The sequence below is a fragment of the Vulpes lagopus genome, chromosome 21 (assembly GCF_018345385.1).
Source record: "Vulpes lagopus strain Blue_001 chromosome 21, ASM1834538v1, whole genome shotgun sequence".
Lineage (NCBI taxonomy): Eukaryota > Metazoa > Chordata > Mammalia > Carnivora > Canidae > Vulpes > Vulpes lagopus.
The window spans coordinates 24,783,073-24,809,471 of NC_054844.1; the positions used below are offsets into that span (position 1 = coordinate 24,783,073).

A 26,399-nucleotide genomic window follows, 5' to 3' on the forward strand; every position below is an offset into this window, starting at 1 on the left:
AGAAACCACTGATTTTTGAGATTATGAGCATTTTACTCCCCAAACTATCATCAGTCTCATTTTCACATTTCATTTCAGTCACCGAACATCTTATTGAATACTCAGAATCTGAATCACAACATACTAATTCCTAAATAGTAAACTATAATTTTAAAAACCCTTTGAACCTTACAATTTCCTCTTCCTAGCTTAATATGCTTTTAAAGAAAATCAGTGGTAATTAAATCACTTGTTATGATGTGACAGTATTTCCAACTGCCTTCAATAAAATACATTTTCGAATCCTAGAATGAAATCTATTGCTAAAGAATGCTACCTATTCCTAGGGAAGAAAATGAGCATTACAATACAATTATTTCTGTGGCAAAGAGAGTGCTGTGGGTATGCTTATGTTTTTGCAGCAACCTCAATCACATACAACAGCTACATAGTGGTGAGCAAAAACAGTAAGCTGTTCCAGCAAAAAAGCAATGTGGAAGGTTGTTTTAGCCATGCTTTATAAAGCACATCGACAGAAGAGGATTTCTATATTGCACTGAACAATTACATTGTCCACTTTACCAAGATGGAGTGTTTGGACCAGAAGTTTCCCCCACCCCAGTACAACTAATTATTTGAAATAGTTCATTACATTCAACTCTCAGTTGGTCCTATAAAGGCCTCTGGGAGCAGGGAAAGGAATAGACAAAATGAATAAATAAATATAATGAATTAATAAAATCCACAGCTAATCTAAAGGCCCTAATTTGTCCAATCATTTCCTCATATTCCCTCAGAGCTTGAGCTCAGGTTTTGCTGGTTTTGAAGCTTGATTTTCATTGACCACCTATAGGCGGGGACACAACTCTGTGGGAAATATTACTAGAAAGGAACCAAAAGACACAGGTTGTTCCTAAAGGACATAATCAGTCCCTAAAAATTGAGAGTTGATTGTAATTAACTACCTACCAAAATTAACATATATGTCATGCTCACAGCACACATCACTTGATGCCAAAAAATAAACAAGTAGGACTTTTTCTTTTTAAGGAATCCGACAGAAGACTTAAGGTGCATTACGTTCCTGCATGCCATGCATCTCCCAAACCTTACCTAAGGAGGATTTATTAACCAAATTAAACCATGAAGCTTGCATCCTGTGGAATTGAATTTGTATTTCAAAATTTTGCTGAAAAAATAGATTCACTATAAAAGAGGACATTTCTAGCACAAGAAATATCCAAAACATCTTTAAAATGTAATCAAAGTACTGAGAAAACTGTCAGAAGCATATTTTTATATTGCTTTGAATTTATAATGTTAATTTTTTTTAATCTGAACTATTTTTCTTGATCACCTGGCCCAATATTTGTGAGGTATTCTTTTTATGGAAGTTATTCGGCATTTATTGAGCATTTCCCATGTACTAGGAATGGTTACTTACTACATTATTACAAACAAAAATATCCAACAATTGATCCTATTGAGTCATTTCACATAATTTTTATTTACTCTATCAGCTAGCAGAAAATACTTTAGCAACTACTAAAATTTACACGATACAACATACATGTATTCCAAAACATATCTTAAATGCTGTCATCAACAAGCAAGTGCCCATCTATATAGCTCCTCATACTTTAGACATCAATATACAGCTGACCATAGAGCCAGCATATGAAATATTATCATAATTCACTGTTACTCTACTAAATCAAAGGGATAAACAATATTTCCTAAGCATAGCTTTCTCCTTACAATCATGCTCCCTTCTGATTAGGAAAGGAAGCAAACTCTACCTTTCCTTTAAAAGCCTGGCCCAATGTTAACATTACTTAAATTCTTTCACATGAATTCCAACTGGAAGATGATTTTTTAATTAACCTGAAATTTGTCTTTTTCTGATTCCCAAGCACAATTAACCTATTAATAAATAGTTTAAGCCTTTTAAAGAGATTACCATAAAAATGTGTTGATTGAAAACTACATGTCCTTTCATTGTGCTATCTGGATTTTCTTACTTATTATGAATTACTGTCTTGAGGAACACACCATTTCTCTCTTAATTTTATTTTTACATACATTGTCACCCTCGCTTCTCAGCTTCCAAAAGGGATGAATATAAAACCAAGACCCTTCATTTCCTGCAGCATCCAGGGACACACGCATAGCATTCTTCTCCAGCAAAGCAGGTAATCTCTTGTTGACAGTCAGATACTTGTTGCTTTTTATATGCAGCAGCTGTGGGAAAAAGACATTACCGCCTTTATTCTTTGATGTCCTCTGTTAATTACATGTATATGTTTATACGTATATTTGTACCCATATAATACTGCTTGGGGTGCAGGTTAAACAAAGGAGCTCTATTCAAACTTCTCACCATCTTTCCAAGCTGACTTTCTTTGAGTTTCTCACCTCTACCCTACAATGAACTGGGCACATGGAGAAATCAAACCAGAGGACACCTCTGAAAATTTTCATCTACTGATAAATAATAGGATAAAATCAGGCTTCCCAAAGAAGACCAGGAAATGCCCCAAATCACATTTTCTCCATTCTTGCACAGACACAAAAATGGAATATACCAAAAAATAACCAGGAAACTAAAATAATGCTTAGTAGCATTAACTATCCTTGCCATGACAGCCTACCTCTTCCTCTGTGAAGAGGGAGGCTTTGCATTCCACAAAATCCCTGCAGGAGGACACTGATTCTATTCTTTTGTCAGATGAGCACAGAAGTATCATTTCCCAGACTTTGTGGACACCATGGACAAAACCTTTCCAAGACCTTATTCTACTGAGTAGAAACGCTGAAACACAAATAACCTTTCCTTCCTATTATGACAACCATGTCAAAACAGAATGGTCATTTTAATATCCACAATATAAGAAAGAAACTAGCTCATGAACCAATGAAACCCTCATGGCCCAACCTCACTCCTTTGGAATCTAACTTGTTAGAGCACATGGCTCAGCCCGTAAATGACTATGCAAACATTTGCGCATCAGGTTCTTGACAAGAAACATAAGTTCTACTTGTTGGCATTTAATATTAATCAAAACTTGGTTAAGAAAAATTCTATTTATGGAGGATTGCTCAAGAGACATGCAACCCACCCATGCCACAGGTATCATACCAGCTATTATTAGATTAAGTCCTACATTTGGGTTACTGCAGATCCAGGCTCTCTTTCATCTTGTCCCAGGAGAGGGCTGCCCTGATGGTCATGTGCACTGGCATTTTATCATTGGCCAATAACAAAACAAGAGGCAATATTATTTTTTTAAAACATGTCTAAGAAATACCTCATTGTAGTGTTTACTGTAAGGAAGTTGTGAAGCTGTGACTATTATTTACTCTATCAAACAGTTTCCTCTTTATGAGAGCTCATTGGAGGAATAGTTTTCTGGTCTTCCTGGGAAACTTCATGCTTCGACCTTTGACTTTGTTCTATGTTAAGGACCTCCTAAGTGAGTGCTATAACTCACTATGCTTCCCTTAAAGCACGGTAAGCAATAAAAAGGCGTCCAGGCAAAGCTGACCAGACTTTGAGACATGGATTTTATAAACACGCTTCCTCCCAACTTCACTTTATTCATTTAACCACCTTTTTCCCTTTGACCCAGTTGCCTTATTTATTTCTATTTTATCGTATGTGGTATGTAGTTTTGAAAATGCCTTACATTCTTTTTGGAACAGGGTGGGGCATATATTAACAAATAACCAAGTAAAAAGCTGAAAGATCTAAGTGAAGCACAAAAAGAGGAATGCAGCTGAGATAAATCATTGTGCACACTTGTTGCAATAAATCTTTTAATAACAACTCAAGGACGATTTCCATCTAAAAGTACAATATAAAAACTTTCCTCTCTCTACAAAATGAAAAAATAAAGCTTCATATGTTACATGGTAGTCCCATTAATTCTAAAGAAGGATTTTACTGTAGAACTTTAGAAATTATGTTTCCCCATCTTCCTCCTTTTGATGTAATAACTTGCACATACATCTAGATAAGCTCACTTTCTTATGTGTAGACATCAGGCTAGTCACAAACATACAGAATACAGTGCTGAACATCAACTGAAAATATTCATAATTGGCATCAAAGAACAAACTATTGTATCCCCAAATTTTAATGCAGCGTGACATTCCTATGCAAATGTAAATTACCCATAAAATATTCACCTTGTTTAAGAGAAAGTAAATAGACTTACTTGTATGACATTGCTGTATTTCACAATTTCTCCCAACAGTTTCTTGTTCTCTGATTCATTTTGTTTTTGTTCCAGTTCTGCAGCATGCTGTAAAATGATTATCAAATATTCAGCATGGAAACATAGTAAACAGAATACAATAATTAACAAACAAGGTTATTTTATGAACGAAGACTATAACCATGAACAAAATAGGCTGGTTGCTTTACCCTTGGGGCTGGGGGCACGGCAACCAACAATTAAATAAATGATTAATATAGTATGGTTATTGTGTCAATTTGATGCTGAAATGTGATCAAAAATATCTTGGGATGCTTTTATGTTAAAAGTTTCAGAGAAGTACTAGGCTCTTTGGTCTTACAAAATTAGTTTCAGAAGGAATATTGTTAGATAAACCAAACGATATAAATATAGTGGGTGAGGGATCCCTGGGTGGCGCAGAGGTTTAGCACCTGCCTTTGGCCCAGGGCGCGATCCTGGAGACCCGGGATCAAATCCCACGTCGGGCTCCCGGTGCATGGAGCCTGCTTCTCCCTCTGCCTATGTCTCTGCCTCTCTCTCTCTCTCTCTCTGTGTGTGTGACTATCATAAATAAATAAAAAATTTAAAAAAAAGAAGTAAAGAGCTGTTTAAAAAAATATATAGTGGGTGAATTTCAAAAGACTCAAAAGTTTCAATTCTGAAAGTAGCAGGAATTTTAATAACACAGAATTTCAGTTCTACCAAATTTCAATCCAGACCAGAAGCAACAGACTTTCAATTTTTTTTTCTAGTTTTTCAGGAAAAAAAATTAAGTACTATGCCAAGTAAAATATAACTGGATTTGCTATTCCTCAGAGATTCTGAATTGTTTCCAGTTTTATGTGAATCTTGAATTAGTCTGGCACACCCTAAAAATTAGCAGCAGGAATGTATGAGCTACATGCCAGGAAATGAGCAGTCACACCCTATAACTTCAAAGTCCCTTCCACTTTCAATGGGTTGCTGCATCTACTCTAAAGCTCTGTGCATTGACTGAAATCACCAAGATACAAAATAGATGGTTTGTTATTGCTGTTCTTGGGCTAGCCTCAGCCAAACGAATGGAAGCCTGGCCCTTACCTGTAATTTCTTCAGCAAGGCTGCCTCCGTGTGATTCCCCTGTTTGGCTTGCTTAGCTTTCCAATATTGTTTCTGGGCAGAATATCGGTTCATAGGGCACACCTTAAAGAGGCAGTCTATGACAAAGCAACAAACAAAAACACTGTAACTAAGGCAACCAGCATTTCTTAGATTTTCCTTATAGCCTAGCATTGGAATCTTACAATCCCTGAGTAGAAAGTTATCTCCCAGTCAACTCAAACTCCCCCATAACATCCTTTCCAAATAATTATCTAGACTGTTAAAATACCTTCTTCTTCATTAGGTTAGGTTTTTGAGAGGCTATCATAGCTAGTGTAATTTATTAAAAAACCAAGTGAACGCAATCATTACACATAAGGTACTTCTTAATTACAATGAGGTACCTGGTCTTAGAAAGTGAATAGAATGAGATTAGTGACTTTCACCATCCTACCCTGCACAATTAATTATTTATTCATGGTATGTCTTTGACAGCCAAAGTGATGCAAATAGTAGAAAAAATCAATCACAATTACATTTCAGGAGTGCCTCAGTAGCTCAGTAGGTAGAGTGTCTGACTCTTGATTTCAGCTCAGTTCATGATCTCGGGATCTTGAGATCAAGACCTGCATCAGGCTCCATGCTCAGCTTGAGATTCACTCTCTCCCTCCACCTCTGACCTTCTCCCTGTTCATGCTCACTTGAACTATCTCTCTCTCTTCCTCTCTCAAATAAATAAGTAAATCTTTTTACAAACAAATAAATAAATCACATTTCAGTCATACATTCCCCAAGTTTCCATATACCTGTACTAAATATTCAGATGGGTAGGTAGTGATATCTCTAAGTCAAAAGCTAAATATATTTTTTCTTTTCAATGAGGAGATTGGAAATTTAGCATAGGAAGGACTATTTAGTCCTTCCATATGCTAATGATTTTGTATGTTCGTGAAATGGACTACAATCCAGAATAAAGATCAACTCCCAATATTCAAACGAGTAGTAATGCAGAAAATCCAAACATCTTCATTTTTTTTCACAAGAAAGTATTAATTTAATATGATAAATTTACTTTATTTTGGTTGATGTGTTAATATTAGGATCATTCTCCTTTTTTTTAAGATTTTATTTATTTATTCATGAGACACACAACGAGAGAGAGAGAGAGAGAGAGAGAGAGAGAGAGGGAGAGAGAGAGAGAGGCAGGCTCCATGCAGGGAGCCCGACATGGGACTCGATCCCGGGTCTCCAGGATCAGGCCCTGGGCTGAAGGCGGCGATAAGCCGCTGAGCCACCCAGCTACCCCATTCTCATTTTTTAAACATGTATCACAAAATAAAATTCAGGTGGCATCCGGGTGGCTCTATCTGCCTTCAGCTCAGGTCATGATTCCAGGGTCCTGGGATAGAGCCCCACATTGGGCCCCCTGCTCAGTGGGGAGTCTGCTTCCCCCTTGACCCCTGACCCCACTCATGCTCTATCTCCCAAATAAATAAATAAATAAAATCTTTAAAATATAATGCAATATAATAAAATTCAGTCAATTTCACTACATTCCTGACTACATTATATGTATACTCAATATATTCTCTTTAAAAATAATTATAAAATTGGGGTGCCTGGGTGGCTGGATCTGGGTCGGTTAAGCATCTGTCTTTAGCTCACATCATGATCTCAGGGTCCTGGAATTGAGCCCCTGTCTGGCTCCCTGCTCAGTGAGGAGTCTGCTTCTCCCTCTCCCTCTGCACCTCCCCCCACTCAAGCTTGCTCTCTCTCTAATAAATAAACAAAACCGTATTAAAAATAATTATGAGATTAAATGATGGCCTTGATCTCTTTTCAAATATCTCTTATGTTTCTAATGGCATGAATTATCAAGACATATGACTGTAAATTTTTAAAGGAATTTTTAAAAACAAGAAATAATGACTTTTCCTATAGCTTGTAATTACAAACACAAATTCTATTGATTCTTCTCTTCCTCCATCTACACACAGGCTACAGAAAACTGTTAATTTCCGTTTTAAAAGTTACTGATGTGGGGGCAGCCCAGGTGGCTCAGCGGTTTAGTGCCGCCTTCAGCTCAGGGCCAGATCCTGGAGACCCGGGATCAAGTCCCATGTTGGGCTCCCTGCATGGAGCCTGCTTCTCCCTCTGCCTTGTCTCTGCCTCTCTCTCTCCCTCTCTGTGTCTGTCATGAATAAATAAATTTTAAAAAAATAAAAAATAAAAGTTACTGATGTGAAAAGAAATAAATAAATAAAAGTTGCTGATGTGGATGAGTAAAAATTTTATACATAGCAGGAAACAGACACCTTCTATCTGCTAAAAGTAGGCTGAGAAACCATCACAATTATAGTATGATACAGGTATCACTACTTGGCACGTGTGTGTGAAAACCAAATAACTAGGCCTGAAAACTGTTTCCCTTGACAACACATTTTATAAACCCTAGAAATTATTTCCTACGTATTAGTAACTACAAAGAGAATATGCAAATTTTTTCAAGCACCAATATAGAGGCTGTTCACAGTTACCACCAAAAGAATGCTCCCAGTGTAATGCAGCAGACTATTCTGACTGTCCTGTATTAGACCAACAACTGAATTCTACATTGTTTTAGTATAACAAAAACACAAATCCATATTCAAGTGGAACTGAACCCCATAATCTGCAGCCTATACTTCTGACTTCATCCATGCATGAAAAGAGAAAAATGTGTCCATTTCCATTACTTCAGAATCCTAACTAAGTTGATTAGGAAATGGTCCTTTAAGGGAAAAAATATTTTTGCTAAATTCTAGCTCACCCTGCTAGCACTCCTAATTAGTGGTACCTTTGGGTAGCTAGCAAGCAGACTGTGTGTGTCATGATCCCAACTGTTGTGGCTGAGGTTATTGTGAAGTGAGGCCAAACATCCAGCCAAACCATGTTTACTGGTCTGGTTGCGCTGCTAGGTACAAAGAATTAGGTTCTCTCCCCAGAAAGTTCACAGTCTAGGGAATGAAATGAGCATCTACCATGTGTTGGAACTTTCACACTGGGACTCTCAAGAAAGTACTATGAGATACAAAGATTCATGTGGCCAACTTCACCAGGGGAAGTCAGAACAGTCCTCCCAAAGAGAAGACACAAGCCAAGTCTGAAAGAACCAACGTTAATTCAGCACATTGACAAGGGGGCTCAAATACATGGAGGGGAGTGGCATACCAGATAGACCCAATGGTGGGTACAAAAGCAGAGAAGGAAAGTACTAAAGGACCTGCTAACTGTACGGGAAACTATTGCCAAGGCTGTGAAATGAGAATAGAGTGGGTAGCAAGTCGGGTCTGTAGAGTACTGTGTGCTAGATTGGGAGAAATGACTTTATTCACTGGAAAAGGTTGAACTCTTAAAGGGTTTTAAACTGTTAAAGATGTGTGAAAGACGAGGTGAACAAGAGACGAGGAGACCAGCAGGAAGCCCCCTGCTAGTGTGCTTGCTGAGAGATAGGGCAGATCATGTGGGCTGTGCGGTAGTTGGGGGAAAGCCATAGATTTCAAAGAAAGCAGCAGAACCAACAGGCTTAAAAACCTATGAGATGTGGGGTGAGGAGAGGTGAGAAGGACAGAAAGTGAAGATGACCAGAGGAACAAGCTTCCATCTACCATGTCTGAGATGCAAAGCCTCCAATTTCAAAAGCCTTTCCGTTTCCAGGGCCCTGGTTCTACAGTCATCCTCAGCAGCCTCCCATAGGCCACATCTCATTTCGTACTACAGTAAATAAATAACCCATCCGTTTCTGTGTGGGAACTAGTATCACGGGACTATTTTGGTTGATGGGAAAGAATGTGGGGCATACACAGATGTCTGTAAAAATGCTTTTCTTGTTGATGGTGGCAATGGTGATGGGTGTTTGTGTGTTTAATTCCCTCTTCCTCTTTTAGAAAACATAAAAAAAAATCTACTGGTCTTGGGTTAGTCACATATTTTGTCTGATTCTAAATTTATTGCATAATAAAAGTGTTAATAATACCTGCCACACCTCATTCACGGGACTGCTGAGATTTGCAGAAAGAAAATCTGTGTGAAAGTACTCTGTGAACTTTAAAGCCCTATTATAAACGTAAGATATTATTATCTTCATTCATTCATTCAGCAATTGCTTCACTAAGATTTAGATGACCAAACCTTGACAGAGCTCCCAGCAAAGAGCAACAAGGAGCAGAGTTCTTAGGTTAAATCTGCACACAAACCAAAAATGCTCAGTTCACAACTAGATGTTCATATCTGTGGTTTAAGATGGCACAGTGTGTTTTTGTATGAAATTCTCGAATTCCCTGAAACAGCATGGCAGTAAGCAGAGAAGGCGATCTCTGTTACCTTTAAAATACACAGACACAATCCCTAATAGTAGTGCAGGTAGAGCCTTTGACAAACCTCCATGAGTGGGAATCCTGCTCTTTCCTAGCTATCTTCTTTCATCTGCCCTCCTCACCCTGCCCTCTAGTATTTCTTGGTCTGCTCATTCTCTAAATGGAAAGGTACATAAGAAAAAGGCTTTCCAATCAGAAAACAGCTCAGTGTCATTTGTTAATTAGGTAACAATGTTCTCAGCATTTCAAGACTCAAAGAATAATTTTTAAAAAGGAAAGTTTTGCCTCATAGAGCAAACCCTAAAAGCACAAATAAAAGGAAGTTTTGAGTTAAAAATTTTTTAAAAAGCTTAACCTGGGGACCTCACACCAATAATTTTGCAGAATTACAGAAGTTCAGGATATGTTAGTAACCCTACAAAACATGATATATTCAATCAGGCAATATTATAAGAACAACACCTGAAAATTACAACTTTTTTTTTTTTTTTTACAACTCTGGAAGAAAATTAAGCCTCCCAGAAGGGTTCACTTTAAACTGAAAGAATCAGTAGCATTTTTTGGCTGCTTATAAATGCTGGGTGGAAAAAAGAAATACGAAAGCCAGTCGAACGGTATGGAGCACATAATGTGGATCCCAGAGAATCACCTTTCCACATGATTCCATGTAAATGTGGCAGGAAACCAGTCTAAACTTCCACTTAACAACATCTATCTAAATAGTTTTGAAATGTTTTGCTTTGTATCCGTACTAAATATTTGCATCTAAAGCAGTTTCTGCATACCCAGAAACTGTCTATAGGACTCCATTTGGGGCTACTAGATGTAAAGTTTAAATTATGTAATGGCCAGCCACTTCCTTTGGTAATGGTGGAAAGAAAACTTTCTGTTTCATTTCTCTTCCCTCCTAAAGATGTTGTAAGATTTAAATGACATAAGATATATTAAACCATCAGCAAATACCTGTCACAAAGCGGGCATTCAACAAATGGCTCTTTCATGGTACCTTGTAAAATTACCTCATACTGATTACAGGGAACACAGTTGCCAAGGGCTTTATTATTTCCACGTGGAGAAAGGTGGGGAGGGAGGACATCTGGAGCTTTCATTTTTCTCTTTATGATATAAACAGGATGCAGCAGAATTCAATGAATATTATGGGACCTTCCCAATGATAAAATGGAAAGTAGTAAGAAAACTCTCCCTAGGGTAAGGGACAGGCACACAAAAAGCCATTGGACACCAGTAATTAGAATTCAGAGTTGGCCAGAAGACAGGTACACATTCATTAACCGAAAACGTAACTGAAGCTCTCCTTTGTCTTTCAGTTTCTCTAAGAAAGCACCTTGAAATACAGTGTTTGTATAAAACTCTTTATGTTTAGAGTGTGTTTTTAAAAGGAGCGCGTTTTGTTTTGCTTAGGCATAGAAATTTCAAACCAAACATCAACCTCCCTCAGTCATAGCCCAAGGCAAGGGTAGAGACACTATGTAAGAGGGAAAGAGTCCTCTAGAATGTTAGAAATGCCAAAGAAAGTTTGTTACAGATATTAGCAAACATTAAAGTTTATCATGAAAATAGATAGATAGATGATAGATAGATAGATAGATAGATAGATAGATAGATAGTTTATCTTGGATGGGCAACCATGAAGATGCAAGATAACTTCCTCGAGGCAAAAATCAGCTATTTCACTACTGAAGAAAGAGGGAAATAAATATCATCAAAGATAATGATGATTAGGACTCCATGATATTTTTTGTTTTTTGTTCATATGGATACATTGCTGCCTGCGAAAGATGTAGTACAATGAACTGATTTTATTTTAGGTTTTTCATATGAAAATAGCAGCTAATTTAACACCTAGACGATGAACAGCAAGCAATTCTTCAATCTAAATATTTCTATTATGTAACTATAACTTGGCATAAAGTAGCCTGTTACACCTAAAAGTTTTTTTTTTTTTTTTCGGTCAGGAGTTACTATTGCCATGCTAAAATTGATGTAAACAGGTGAATCTCTATATAGTTCATTCTGTTCAACAATTGAACAGTTCAATTGTTCAGCTGTTTGAAAATTGTTACTTTCTAAGTAGAAGGTACGAGGCTGTAAAATTCGCTGCTCAAGTGTTTCTAGCTTGCTACTTTGCTATTTCTCTTAAGTCAGAGTTGCAGATACTTGGATAGTCTCTTTTAAATTTTTCAGTCCTTGCAGAAGTTTAGCATTTCTTGGAGTATGAAACCAGGGAAAGCTAGACTACCATCTTGTATGTTTTAATTTGAGAAATACAGAGTGCTTTCTATTAAATTGTGGTGGGCTTTGGAGACATTGATGTGGATTAAGTCTAAAAACTAATTTTGAGACTTTAGGATGGATCTGTAATACATGCCAGTTTCTCTTTCTTCATTCGTAAAACTAATGCTGATCTTAAAAGATTTTGGAATTAAATAAGGGAAGATATGTGATAACCTCTGATATATAGGAGACACCATAGCAATATAAATAAAACTACAAGTAAACATATAAAACTACTGTATATGTATATATAAAACATATTGTATATGTATCTAGATACCTATATACACATTTATGTACATATAAATTCCCTTTTTTTCATACTTAATATTTGTGTAGTTGGGTTCAGAAACTTGGATTTAGGTTTCTGAATCAGTCTTTTTGACTCTTGATTATCAGTGTCAATATGACACTTTGAGAATGGGATAATTGATTGAAAAATTATACATTCTGATTTCCTGATAGAAATTCCATTTATGAATAGTATAATAGTTTACTTAATGCTCAAATTTCAACCTTGATTAGAATGAAAATTAACATTGATGCATTGGAATTTTATTTTTCTCCCCAAACCAAATGAAGCAAAATAAAAGTTTCATTTGTTTTTGAATATTTACTTAATGTATGAATTAGGTGATTAATGTTCTTGAGACAAAGATATGTAACATTCTTATTGATGTTTTAAAACAGTTATTTAGAGACATATGCCTATATGGCATATTTCCTATGAAAAACCGTTTCATTAGTTTCTTTTAAGGTATTATATTTATTTATTTATGATAGTCACAGAGAGAGAGAGAGAGGCAGAGACATAGGCAGAGGTAGAAGCAGGCTCCATGCACTGGGAGCCCGATGTGGGACTCGATCCCGGGTCTCCAGGATCGCGCCCTGGGCCAAAGGCAGGCACTAAACCGCTGCGCCACCCAGGGATCCCAATTTATATGGTTCAATCAGCCATTTATGAATGGAGTGAAAGGCAGGAGAGGGGAGGGGTGGAAGGGGAGGGAAGGTAAATAGAAGACACAAGTAACAAGTACTCTTTCAATAAACTTGTTTATGATGTGTGTGTGTGTGCGTATGCTTACACACACACTGGATTACAATGTAAAATGTATTTCTTACTGACAGTTGCATTAAAAAGTGTTTGAAAGTCACTATTCTAAAGGACTATATATGTGCACCAGCTAGGTTATTGGAACTTTTATATCTATATAAAATATAGTATAAATATAATACATTTGTATATATACAAATGTATTATATTTATGTCTATATGTATTATATAAATACAGATTAAACGTATACATATTATACAAGTTAGTACAAATGTATAATATCTACACATACAGATATATAGTGTATTTATAATAGATAAGATAAAATAGGTAGAGAGAGAGAGAGACAGGAAGAAATTCTGTGGTCAAGAGGAGAGGAAATAACAAAAAGAATTTTTTTGCTCTATGAATAACTTTGGAAATCCACAAAAACTATATTTTTATTAATTGCCACATCAAATTTTTACATAGGCATTTACAACGGAACAGGAAGATGCTGTTTTTAGACAGTTAAAACTGTATTCCTCCACTTTACCCCGACTCTGGTTAACCCTGACCTTTACCGGAGCACCTATCAGATGGTATCTTGAATTAGTTAACATGTTTGCATGTAACTCTACACTCAGCTCCTATTATCTGGTATATAGAAAAGGCTCAGAATCTAGAGAAGGAAACTCCTGCTGAGATACCAGAGAAGTAATCATTAGAATCTCTTCTCTCAGTTCTGCTAGGAAAGGTTTAACAGTCTCCTTGTCTCATGTTAAAATGCAAATACCTTAGAAGAGAACAACTGAGTTCTTAGTTCTCAGATGACCCCTGGAGCTTCCTGGCTCCGTGAGGTTGAGGGGAATTGGTGGTACAGGTGTGGAGAAGGCACCGTTCTCATTACCAATGACTGGGAAGGACATACAGGAAAGTTGTTTATCAGATTTTCAGATGACGCAGATTGGGAGGCAATAGCTAATTTGACAGATAAAAATCTAGATTTTATCATCTCTACAGGGCAAACATTAACACAATTAAATTTTAAACAAGCCTAAATAGAAAGTTCTGTGTTTATGTTCAAAAAACTTCAACTGTTTGGGTACATGATAGAGGGGAACCAAAGCACTATTAGCAACAAATCTTTAAAAAAAAAAAAAAAGAAAGAAAGAAAGAAAGAAAGAAAAGAAAAGAAAAGAAAAGAAAAGAAAAGAAAAGAAAAGAAAAGAAAAGAAAAGAAAAGAAATACCTAGACCTTAGGGTTGAATTCAAGTTAGTAATAGTTACAGAGACTATATATCCCTGTCCAAGACAACTCTGGTTTATGCCTGTTACCTGAGCCTAATTATTAACTGTGTCCCCTTTCACTCTCAGTGTCCTGGCTTAGATGATAAAGTATATGATCACTCCAAATGTAGTAAATGAATACTGTTGATATGACAGTGGAGAGCTGATGCAGTCATTTTAGGCTCACGAACAGAAGAATGGGACCACAACCAGAGGAAATAGGAATACATCCAGATAATAGGGCTCAATTATACGTAGACAGAATGTTAGGCTCAATTACAGAGCCAGTTAAAATGTGTAACAAATAACCTGTATCCAAAGTTAGGCAAACAGGAAAGCAAGCAAAATATAGAAGTCATGTTCTTTGAGGAACGATAGTAGGAACTAGGAAATGTTGTCTAACAGAGAAAATGGACAATAGGCATTATCTCACTTTATATAACTGATAGTCTACCTGGGAGCCACCCAGGTGCCCCAACACATAAAAGAAGGAAGACCTTTTACTCCATATTGATCCAAGATCAAAGCAAAATTATATGTATAAAGAAAATCTTGCTAGCAATTGGAAAAGTCCAAAAAATACAGATTAATAAAAAAAATACAGATTAATCACAGGCAAAACAAACTTTTATAATAACGTTCAGGCAGAGGTAGATGAGAAGTGCTCCAGAGGGGATCTTGCATTGGAAGGAGCCCTTTCCAAATACTACCTTCTGTTTAATGATGGCAATTGTGAAAAAAAAAAAAAAATGATGGCAATTGTGGCAGAGGTGATCGGCACAAAAGGGTAGAGTTCACGCCCAGTATTTACTGATAAAACGCTCAAACCTCTCACCTTCCTCAGCTGTATTTATCACACCACGGTTTGGTTTGGTTTGGCATCTCCCTATTACAGAGACCAGGAAATACCAGCCCTGGACTCTGTGAATCTACTAAATATCTGTCAGTCCTAGGTTAAAATGCTCCAAGTTACAGCAATACATAAATATTCATTATTATTACTTCCAACTTTACATTCCAGATGAACAAATACAGTTGTGTTTATACCTTGGAGTTCTGGAAGCATGATGCCTGTAACATTCTGTCACATAAATATCTTAGTTTAGTAAGATACTCCCAGATTGCAAGAAGATGAACAAAGAACCAAAGGTAAAGGGAATAATAACCAAGAAACACCTCCTCCCTCAACACACACACATGCCACACACACCCCACTAGCAGCTAACATCAGTAACCAAGCACTACACACATACCACGCACTATGATAAGAGCTTCACATATATTTTTTAATCTTTTTTTTTTAAGATTTTATTTATTTGTTCATGAGAGACATGGAGAGAGAGGCAGAGACACAGGCAGAGGGAGAAGCAGGCTCCATGCAGGGAGCCCAATGTGGGATTCGATCCCGGGTTTCCAGGATTAGGCCCTGGGCTGAAGGCAGCACTAAACTGCCAAGCCACCCAGGCTGCCCACATTCTTTAATATTGATAAAAAAAAATGTGAGACAGGTAGCACCACCCTTGCCATTTTGCAGATAGTGAAACTGCAGCTCGAAGGTTAGGTTCTCCCAGTATCACAGAGTTAGCAAGTGGCAGAGATACGATTCAAACCCAAGCACCTTAAGTTCAGAATCTGTGCTTTTATTTTTTTAAGATTTTATTTATTTATTTGAGAGAGGAAAAAAAAAAACAGGAGAAGGACAGAGGGAAAGGGAGAGGGAAACTCAAGCAGACTCTGTGACTCATCGTCTAGGTGTTAAATTAGCTGCTATTTTCCCACGACCCTGATCATGACTTGAGCTGAAATCAAGAAGCAGAAGCTTATACAACCAGAGTCTATGGTTTTATACTCTGAAGATGGAAAGGACACACATAGCCTAGCTATTTTGCATGTCTGGAAGTCGGAATAGTAAAATATTGAAGAATTGGGAAATGGAAGGAAAAGTGAGACTTCCAGAAAGCAGGCTGGACATGAGAAGTCAGATATGGAGAGATGAAGTATCAGAGTAGCAACTGCAGGAAACAGGACAAGGGAACTAGAAGAAACAGTTGTGGCATTTTCTTCTTCCTACATTTTTTGTCTTCTCCTTTCATATCTATTTCTCCCTTTTCCCCCATAACTTCAAATGTGTGTGCTGTTCTCTTCCTGTTTCTCTGAGTCACACTCATTCCATTTCTCTTTTTTGTTTTATCTAGTTCTTTTTTCTTAATCATGTTCTTCCTTTTACTCTCTCTTATTTTGCTTTCCCCAATATTTCCTTTATATCTTTCTCTGAACTTTCTCTTGATTCCTCTTGTTCTTTCCTTCTCTCCTTTACATGATTATAAAAGTGTACTTAAAATTTATTAGATTTTGCTTGGATAAGATTATGTTTTATATTTCAAATAAAAATGTACATGAATGGGATATTTTCTTACCAAAATTGAACTTAAAATTAGGTTGCAAAAGCAAAACATATACATATATCTAAAAGGACTTGGATCTGGAATATAGAAATTACTCTTACAACTCAATAAAGAACACATACAACCCAATGAGATATGAACAGACACCACAAAGGAAAAATATATGGAAGACCAACAAGCACATGTAAAGATGCTCAACATCTTTGCTCATCAGAGAAATGCAAATCAAAACTGATTACATACTACTACATACCTGCTAGAGAGGCTATAATTAAAAACAATGACAATACCACATGTTGGCAAGGATGTGGAGCAACTGGAACCCTCATATATGATATATACATGTAATCATATCCTCAATCATGGTATGAATGCAAAGTGGTTCAAAGACTTTCAAAAATATGCTTGTAATTTCTTGAAAAGTTAAACATATACTTCATATATGATCTAGCAATCCCAAGGCACCTGGGTGGCTCAGTCAGTTGAGCATCAGGCTCTTGGTTTTGGCTCAGGTCATGATCTTAGGGTTGTGAAAGAGAGCTTGCATCAGCTCTGAGCTCAACACAGAGTCTGCTTGAGATTCTTTCTCCCTCTCCCTCTGCCCCTCCCCTAGCTTGCACTCTCTCCCTAAATAATGTTTTTTAATCATATATATATATATATATATATATATATATATATATATATATACACATATACATGATCCATCAATCTCATTTCAAAGTATCTATTCAGGAGAATTAAAACATATGTCCACACAAAGCCTTGTATGCAATGTTCATATCAACATTATTCATAATAGCCCAAAAGGGGAAGGGGAACCCAGCTCTTAATGTGATAGTATATCTGAACAATGAAATACTACTCAGAAAAAAAAAAAGATTGAACTACTGATACATGCAATAGCATGGATGAGTCTTAAGAATATCTTACTAAGTAAAAGAAGCTAGACACAAAAAACTACATATTATGTGATGCCATTTATAGGAAATTCTAGAAAAGGCAAAACTATAGCATTCAAAAGATCAGTGGTTGGCTGGAAATGGAGTGAGGACAAGGAATGACTACAAAGAGAAGAAGATAATTTTGGGGGTCACTAAAGTGTGATTGTAGTGTTGGTTGTACAACTGTATCCATTTACCAAAACTCATTGAACTATACTTAAAATGAGTGGATTTTATTGTATGCAAATTATTATACAATAAAACTGAAAAAAAATAAATTACTCTATTTGTATATGGCCTGCAATTGCTTACCTTTCTATGGATCAGCGGTTTCCCCAAAATATTAAAAGATAAACTTTAACAACGTAATGAGGACTCGTTTTCATTGTTTAGGTTGTAGTTTGTTTGTTGTGGGAGCAAGAAGACCGGGGTGACTTGTTTGCTACATAACAAGATTTACCTGGTTTCCCTGCACATGGCAGCCTTCAAAAATATTTGGTGATTGACTGATAAGGCACACCCAGGGGTGCAGCTGGTAGATCTGGTTAAACCCTGTGAGACAAATTTTCCTAAATACAGCACAAAATAAAATTGAGCCTTATTCCAAAATTTAATTTTAATTTGGGTAAAAGAATAGGCTAGAACACCTTGCCATATGTGGAAGTGAGAAATTCAACTCATAGCACTGACTCACATCAACAACACTTTAAAAGGTTCACATTGAATAAGATTAGACTAAGCATCCAGATTAATGACTGAATTGGACTAACACACATCAAAATGTATTAAAATCCAAGAGTTCATAGGTATAAAAAATACTTTTTGGCCATCTTTGAAGGTCAGGGTACCAGCTCATTACTCTAAAAACAAGTAAAGGAAAATAGGCACATTTAAAAAGAAGGACAAGATAAGAGGAAGGTGAGCCAGCACAAACACAGCACATGCACAAAAGCATATCTGTGCTACCGTGAAAAGTGGAAGACACAGGTGGTACAAGTCTGTAATGCGATCCCAGCCCAGGAAAAACAAACAAATCTATACCATGCTTTCATACACTTGATAAAAACTCTGGGATGATATACTATGAAAAACAGCTATTCTTGCAGAATGGAAATGGGCATTACAGAGAAGGGCTCTTCATTCTGTATTTTCTATGACTTTTGTAAATATTTCAAGCCAATAAATTTTTTTAAAAAATTCATTTTCCAAGGAAAAAGATCCAATTGATTATGAACTATTTAATTGTGTGCTTCATTTAGTCCTTTCCCATTCTTTTCCAATGACCTCTGTGATGGAGCAGCACCCAGTTATTCACCTACTAAGAAAATATGAGACAGGAAACACACCCAGGCTGAGGAGGGGCAGGTTCCTGGTGAGGGAGGGAACAGGAGGTGCACACATCCCAATCGCATGCCAGCTGTCCCTGAGGCCAAGGCGAGGCCTTCTCGGCCTGGGAAGGTCCAGTTGAACTGTAATTTCTTTCTTTTAATCTCTAGTTATACAGTTTAACAAGAGTAGTGAAGGATACAATTAGAGAAGTTCTCAAATGCTTGCAGAACTGAACAGAATGTGGATTCCACAATAATTACAATGACTTTTCTAAGTGCTAGTAATTCTTACCCCTTTTGCCAGCTATGTCAGGTTCTCTGTATTAGCCTTCTATCTATGCACCTATGGTCCTTTGTATGTCCACATCTGTTAAGAGTGATGGCTCAGAGTGGAAGATCTTAAAGAGGGTAGACTGAAGAATACTGATCCAGTTTTAGGGCATTACAAAATAGAGAAGATTCTTAGTCTAAGAACCACGAATTCACAGTTTGGTGGGATTCCTGGAGGTCCACAGATCCTCCCAAATGTGTAAGGAAAAACTGTGTGTTCACAGGTGCATTTTCTCTCTCTTTTTTGTTAAACATAGGCTCCACCCCAGTGTGGAACCCAACATGGAGCTTGAATTCGCAACCCTGAGATCAAGACGTGAGCTAAGATCAAGAGTCAGATGCTTAACTGAGCCATTTTCTATCAGAGAACCAACAATTTTTATCACATTCTGAGAGGAAGGGATCTAGGCCCCTCAAAAACCTATAGCAGCCACTACTTTTAGAAAAGGTGCCATTGTAAATTATCTTGGGCTCCCATGCTGGTGACTGTACCTAGTGAGTTGGAGACAGGCAGGAGCTAAACTCTGCTTTGTGTAACAACAGAAGAAAAAATGCATAAAGAATGAGGATTGTTACAAGATGTTTTAGAGAGAACAGGAAAAAAAGAAAGAAAGAAAAGTCAGTCCCAAATGTGTGCCCAGGCAGGGGAGAACTCCTAGAGCAGGTCCCAAGAAGCCAAGGGAGTGCCCAGCACCAATGTAAACAAGCATGCCAAAATGATGTGGAAAGTCAGAAAAAGAACAACATAGCAACTCCATTTCTGTGTATCTACCCAAGGGAAATGACTGCTTTTATGTGTCTGCCACCAACAGACACATAAAGAATGTTCACAGCAGTATTATTCATCAAAGGCTCCCAAACTGTAAACAACTCAAATGACCAATCAGAGAATGGATAAGTTGCGTTATGTTCATAGAATGAAATCCTAAAAAAGTAATGAAAAAGGACAAACTACTCCTACATGCAACAACATAAACCACACAGGCATAATGGTGAATATGGCATAATGGTTATAATCGCTTTGATTATAAACTTGAGAGACAGCTTTGTACGCATCCCACCTCTTATACCTCAAGTCCAAAATAATCAAATCCCTGTAAGACCTACCTTTCAAATATATCTAGAATCTAATTTCTTACTGACTCATCAACCTAATTTAAATTGCCATAATTTCTCCCCTGGCTATGACAAAATCCTCCTAACCAGTCTCCCTGTTTCCAACCCCTGCCTTCCTGCCTGTTAACTGTCTGCCTGGTGGGGGAGTAAGCCTATTAACACACAAGCCAGGGCCAATCAGCTTCTGCTCAAACCCCAACAATGGCCCTCTGCCCCCCACACCCTCAATAACCTTTCTGACTTCATCTGCTACCCTCAAGCCACCCGCTAGCTCACCCCAGCCACCCCACCTGTGTGCTGTTACTGGCACTTATGCAGGACACCTCTACCTCAGGGCCTCTAACCTGGATGATCCCTCTGCCTTTGCCTTTTCCCCAAGTTTTTTGTAGCTTTGATTCTGTCTCCTACTTAGGTCTCTGCTCAAATATCAGTGAGGCCTGTCCTGGCACTGCAAAAACACCCCTTTCCGGCCACGCCGCTACCTTGCTTTAGTTTTCTACATAGCATAGCATCCCCTGATGGATGCCTGGCACTTAGTTGGTGCTCAGAAGATGTTTCCTAAGTGGATGAACACACATATGAATAACTGAGTAAAAGAAATGAATGATATCAATTACATCAACTCTGGGATATCGAATAAAATCCCACAACCTTAGGTACAATCTATATATTTTGTCATAAATATGAATTATTTTGACACAGGACACAGTCACAGGAGCCAGCAATTTACTGAATCCTATTCATGATGTGCCCCAAAAGTAAAACAATAAAGCAAAAGGAAACGTGCTCTTTCTTGAGTGTCTTACCATCTACTTGGCCTTATTAAGAAAGCGGTTACTATGATCTTTTAAGGGGAAAATGTGAGTATGGAGAAAAGTAATTTTGCAGGTAAAATGTTAGATCATTTCTAGATTGTCAGAAGTTCTCCATTAAAATTAGGCAAATGATGGCAGGTGCAACTTTTTTCAGATAAAATGTTTTGCAAAAGTAAGAGATATTTCCCAGGTAGCAGCATTATAAACGTTCTCAAGGGTCATAGAGGCCTACTCTGCCTGCAGATTAGCAACGGCTTTGCCAGAACAGGCGGGCTTTGATCTTATCCAGGAATGACGAACAACAGACCTCCCGTGCTCCTTGCCTGCTAGATGAAAACACGAGAACATAAAGGAGCCCTGGTGCTTCTTTCCTTTTATCCTTGAACAAACACAGACACAAAGCAGATGTGACTTCACTAAATATGAGCTGGTTCAACTGATGCACAGTTTTGATTGCACTTCTAAGGGTTACACATTGTGATGTTCCCACTCAGTGTGACTGAATCCAGGCAAAAGACGAAAGCAGCCCTCCGCTCCACAGACATAAAAGTTTATTGGAGGCATAAATTCTGGGTACGCTAACAATCCGGGAAATGGTACAGGATTATTTTTCGATAACCCAAACTGCAAAGTTGAACTATCTGCTCGTTAGAACAATTGCTACCAGAGAGAGTTGACTCACGCTGTTTGAAGAAGTACCTTGAACGCCTTCCCAGGGCTCAAGGAAGAAGAAACTCCTTAATAAAATTCTCACTTAGAGAAGGTGGAGAAGTCTATAGGAAAATCACAATTTAACCAAGCAAAATTAAGAAATGTTTATTTTAAAAAAGAGGAGGAAAAAAAGGAATAATGTGATAGTCATAATGCTGTTATGTGGAACACAATTATAAAAAGGCATTTAAGTGGCTCTACCTAAACTATACAAAGAAAAGCACACCTAAGTGTTCCTTCACTCAGAATTCAAATGTTAGTCCCATTACCAAAAACAGAGACTGCCATGGTGGATATTCAATAAATGCTAATATAATCAAAATTCAATTCTAAAATGTAAATCTCATTCTTCCAAGACTTCCTGACTAAATCACCTCAGAAAAAAAAACCCTCCTCAGACCTGTATAATACTTACACCCAATAATAATTATAAAGGGTTTATTGTTGTTCTTTATTTTATACACAGAAGCTTATCTCCCCAACTTATTACCCAACTCCATCAAATTCAGAGACCAAGCATTAAATTTCTTTTGAATAACCCAACAGTACCTAACCATGGAGAAACACAGAGTGGGATTAAATATGAAACATCTCGCCCCATTCATTCTAAGTGAACACAAAACATAATCACTGGCTCTCACTCTTTTCCTCTCTCACTCTCTTCTCTCTTCTCTCTCTCTCTCTCTCTCTCACACACACACACATACACACACGTTCTTGCGTGGCTCTTCATGAGCTGCTTCTTTGAAGACCCAATAAAATATGTATGCAAATGGAGGGAACCTGGAGAATGAGCCCATTCTACTGAGCCCCATGCTCCACATTCACTGAGCTTAGAAAAGACAGAGCTAGTGTTTCTGTGGTATTTAGGAAGCACTGGCCGTGCGTCTGAATAGGAAATGAGAAGAAACCACCTGACAATTTGCCACTCTTAAACATGTAACCTTCCTTCCTTCACTGCTGCTTGGTCCTACTTAGTGTGACATGCCTCCCTGGAGAGCTGGCTGGTCTAGTGACACATCTTTTCCAAGGAGTCTGTGGGAGATTTCCTCCAGAGACTCATACCACCTTGGTTTGCTGAGACAATCACAAACTTAATCTGGGAATGCTGTTATCTTCTTTATTACTGAAGCAAATGTGGGCCATTGATAAATAATTTATACTCACCAATCAGATCTGCATGAAAAAAAAGCATAGCATTATCAAGGCAATTCAGTTAAGAGGGGTATTTCAAAACAGTATATTGCTCAATGAGATATCACCTCACACCTGTTAAATGACTATTATAAAAAAGACAAAACAAAGAGTTAGCAAGGATGTGGAGAAAATTTAATCCTTGTGCACCGTTGGCTAGAATGTAAATTGGTCCAACTACAATAGAAAACAGTATCGAGGTTACTCAGAAAAGTAAAGATAGAGCTCTCATATGATCCAGCAATTCCACTTCTGGGTATTTATCCAAAGAAAACAAAAACACTAACTCAATAAGATATATGCAATCCCACTTTCATTGCAACATTTACAATAGCCAAGATATGAACAACCTAAGTGTCCATCAACAGATAAATGGATAAAAAAAATGTGGTACATATATATATTATGTATTAGTTAGTGGAATTTTAGCCATAAAAAAGAATGGAATCTTTCCTTTGGTGATAACATGGATGAAACTTGAAAGGGCATTATGCTAAGGTAAATGAGTCAGAGAGAAAGAAAAATATCATATGATTTTTTATATGTAGAATCTGAAAACAAACGAACAACAACAACAAAAAAAACAAGCTCCAGATACAGAAAACAGATCAGTGGTTGTCAGAGTCAGGGCCTGGAGAAGGGCAAAACAGGTGAAGGAATAAAAAGGTACAAACTTCCAATTTTAAAATAAATAAGCCATTGAGTTGTAATCTACAGTATGGCAACTATAGTGAATAATACTGTATTGTATACTTACAAGTTGCTAAGGGAGTACATCTTAAAAGTTCTCATCACAAGAAAAAATATGGTGACATATGCTAACCAGACTTATTGGGGTGATCTTTCATAATACATACAAGTATCAAATCATTACACCTGAAACCAATATAACATTGTATGACAATTATATCTCAATAAATAAATAGTGCATTGTTGTATGTACCTGATTTTTCTTTCAAAGATCTCAAGTGTTCTCTTATGTGTGTGTGTGTGTGTGTGTGTGTGTTTGTGTGTGTGTGTAAGTGAGAGAAACAGAATTATTTTGTTTAGTTTCTTAGTTGAGTCTAATTCTCTTAATGGCTACCTAAGAATGACTATAAAAGTGAGAAAAAAAATGCTTCCAGACTCCCTTTCAAATTCACAAAATTACTTTTTCTTACTAAATAGCCAAACAATTCAAAACTGAGTAGTTGCCCAGGTCAGGTCCAAACTCAAAAGAGGTAACCAATCTTCCAAAGTTCCTCTACTGGACTTGCAGTTAGTACATATAAGTGCATATGTTTAAAATGCTGACAAAAAATTATTCATGAAATTTGCATTTAATTAGTTCTCAATTCTACAATTTACTCTGCTCCCAATTCAGAGCTCTGAAAATGCCCACAATCACTTAAATTCTTTGTTCTCACATTATTGGTAGTATTGCTATCCTTGCAATTCTTGTTTCCTCACTGATGATACTATCCATTTTTTGGTAAAGATCTGTTCATTTATTTGAGAGAAAGAGAGAGTAAAAGAGTGTGTACACACACAGGGGAGAGGCAGAGGGAGAAGAAGAGAATCTCAAGCATATTCCTTGATAAGCACAGAGCCCTATGGGCTGATCTCTCAACCTCAAGACCATGACCCAAGCTGAAACCAAGAGTCACATCCTTAATAGACTGAGCCACCTAGGCACCTCACCATTACCCATTTTTGAGAATAGTCACCTCCAACTAGTTCTGTACACAAGGACTCATATAAAACCACTACTTTGATAGATTTAAGAAGTTTGAATTTGGTAATTTCATACAGCCCAAACCTAACATATGCTTATAAACATCTTCAACTTCTCTCTTCTTCATGCTATTCATTCAAATATGAAGTTTCCTCTAATCAAATTCCATAAGGTTAAAAAAAATTCCATAAGGTTTACCTGCTATGTCTCTTGTTCTACTTTCATGGCAACAATTATCCATTTGCTAAATTGCACTGAAATGCCTATCACACCACCTCAGCAGCAGGACAGCTGTAACTATGTCCATGCTTGACTCTCCATCATTCATATCTCCCATTCCAAGTCAGTCTCAAGACCAATGATGAATTTCTTACAATACTGCTTTTGACATATTTTCCCATTCAAGAATTCTGCATCCAATAGAAATATATTTACATCATCCTGAGTGTCCTCCACCAAGTCTTCTAACTTATGCCATTACTTCATTAACTTTTCTCATTATCCTGTAAGATTATCTATCCTAGGCAAGAAAATACCCTGTCACAAACCCATAGCTTCTTTTACTTTCATAAGAGACTTATGTGCTTTAGTCTGTCATCTGAATAATTCAGCCTATCAGCGTTCCACAATTAAGTTCCTTCTAACTTCAAAGTCCTGAAGAAATAATTTCTCTGGGAAGGCTTCCCTAATTAACTTTAAAACACTCAATTAATGCTACAATATTACAAAGAAATAATATTTCATTGTTCTCACATTTCTTCCTACCTGAATTTTAGATATATTATCTCCAAACCATCTCTTCCTTCTAGAATGTCTGCAGAACATATCCACTGGGGTCTCCCATATTCCATAGGGAATAAGACCTTCCTTCTAATCTTAGTGAGGACTATGATGATCATTCCCTAATATTTGGGTAAGTTATTTTTTTTTTGACTCCCAAGAGCATGCCATGGGAGGGGAGGGAAATGGAGGGGAAGAGACAGGAAAGGGAGAAGGAGAGACTCTTAAGCAGACTGAACACAGAGCCCAACATGGGGCTCGATTTCAAGACCCTGAGATCATGACCTCAGCCACAATTAAGAGTCAGATGCTTAACCAACTGAGCCACCCAGATGCCCCTTATTTTTATTTTTTTAAATAATCTTTATACCCAACGTGGGGCTCAAACCCTCAACCCCACAATCAAGAGTTGCATACTCCACCAACTGAGTTAGCCTGGTGCCCCAGAGTAAGTTATTTTTTTAATTGCAAAACAGTATTTGAGATTCTAAAATACCATTTCCCTGAGGAAACTCATGGGTGATGAGTCACTGGATAGAGAGGGAAAATCATAAGTTTGAAATACAAATTTTATAATCTATCATACAAGGATAACTAAGCCACAGGAATAGATGAAATTTTAAAAAAATGGAAATAAAGGAATGCAAAGGGAAGGGGCAAAACCTGGGGAAATCCATAACTTTTAGTACATGTTGAGAGACAAAAACAAGTGAGATTTCATTTGCTGGGATCTGACTTTAAGACATCACACAGCACTCACATAACTCCAGCCTTACTCCAACAGAATTAGC

The 26,399-nt window shown here is 37.2% G+C and overlaps 1 protein-coding gene across 5 annotated transcripts in view; it reads right to left on the minus strand.

Annotated features, from left to right (window-relative positions):
• Nucleotides 1–26,399, minus strand: part of ITPR2 (inositol 1,4,5-trisphosphate receptor type 2) — a 471,510-nt gene that overhangs the window by 378,002 nt on the left and 67,109 nt on the right. For all 5 annotated transcript variants that reach the window (XM_041735326.1, XM_041735324.1, XM_041735322.1 and 2 more), the window contains 3 exons: nt 5,298–5,413; nt 4,197–4,283; nt 2,062–2,220 (listed from right to left, as the gene is read on the minus strand). In XM_041735326.1, coding sequence (XP_041591260.1) covers nt 2,062–2,220; nt 4,197–4,283; nt 5,298–5,413 — 362 coding nt within the window. The remainder of the gene's footprint in view (nt 1–2,061; nt 2,221–4,196; nt 4,284–5,297; nt 5,414–26,399) is intronic.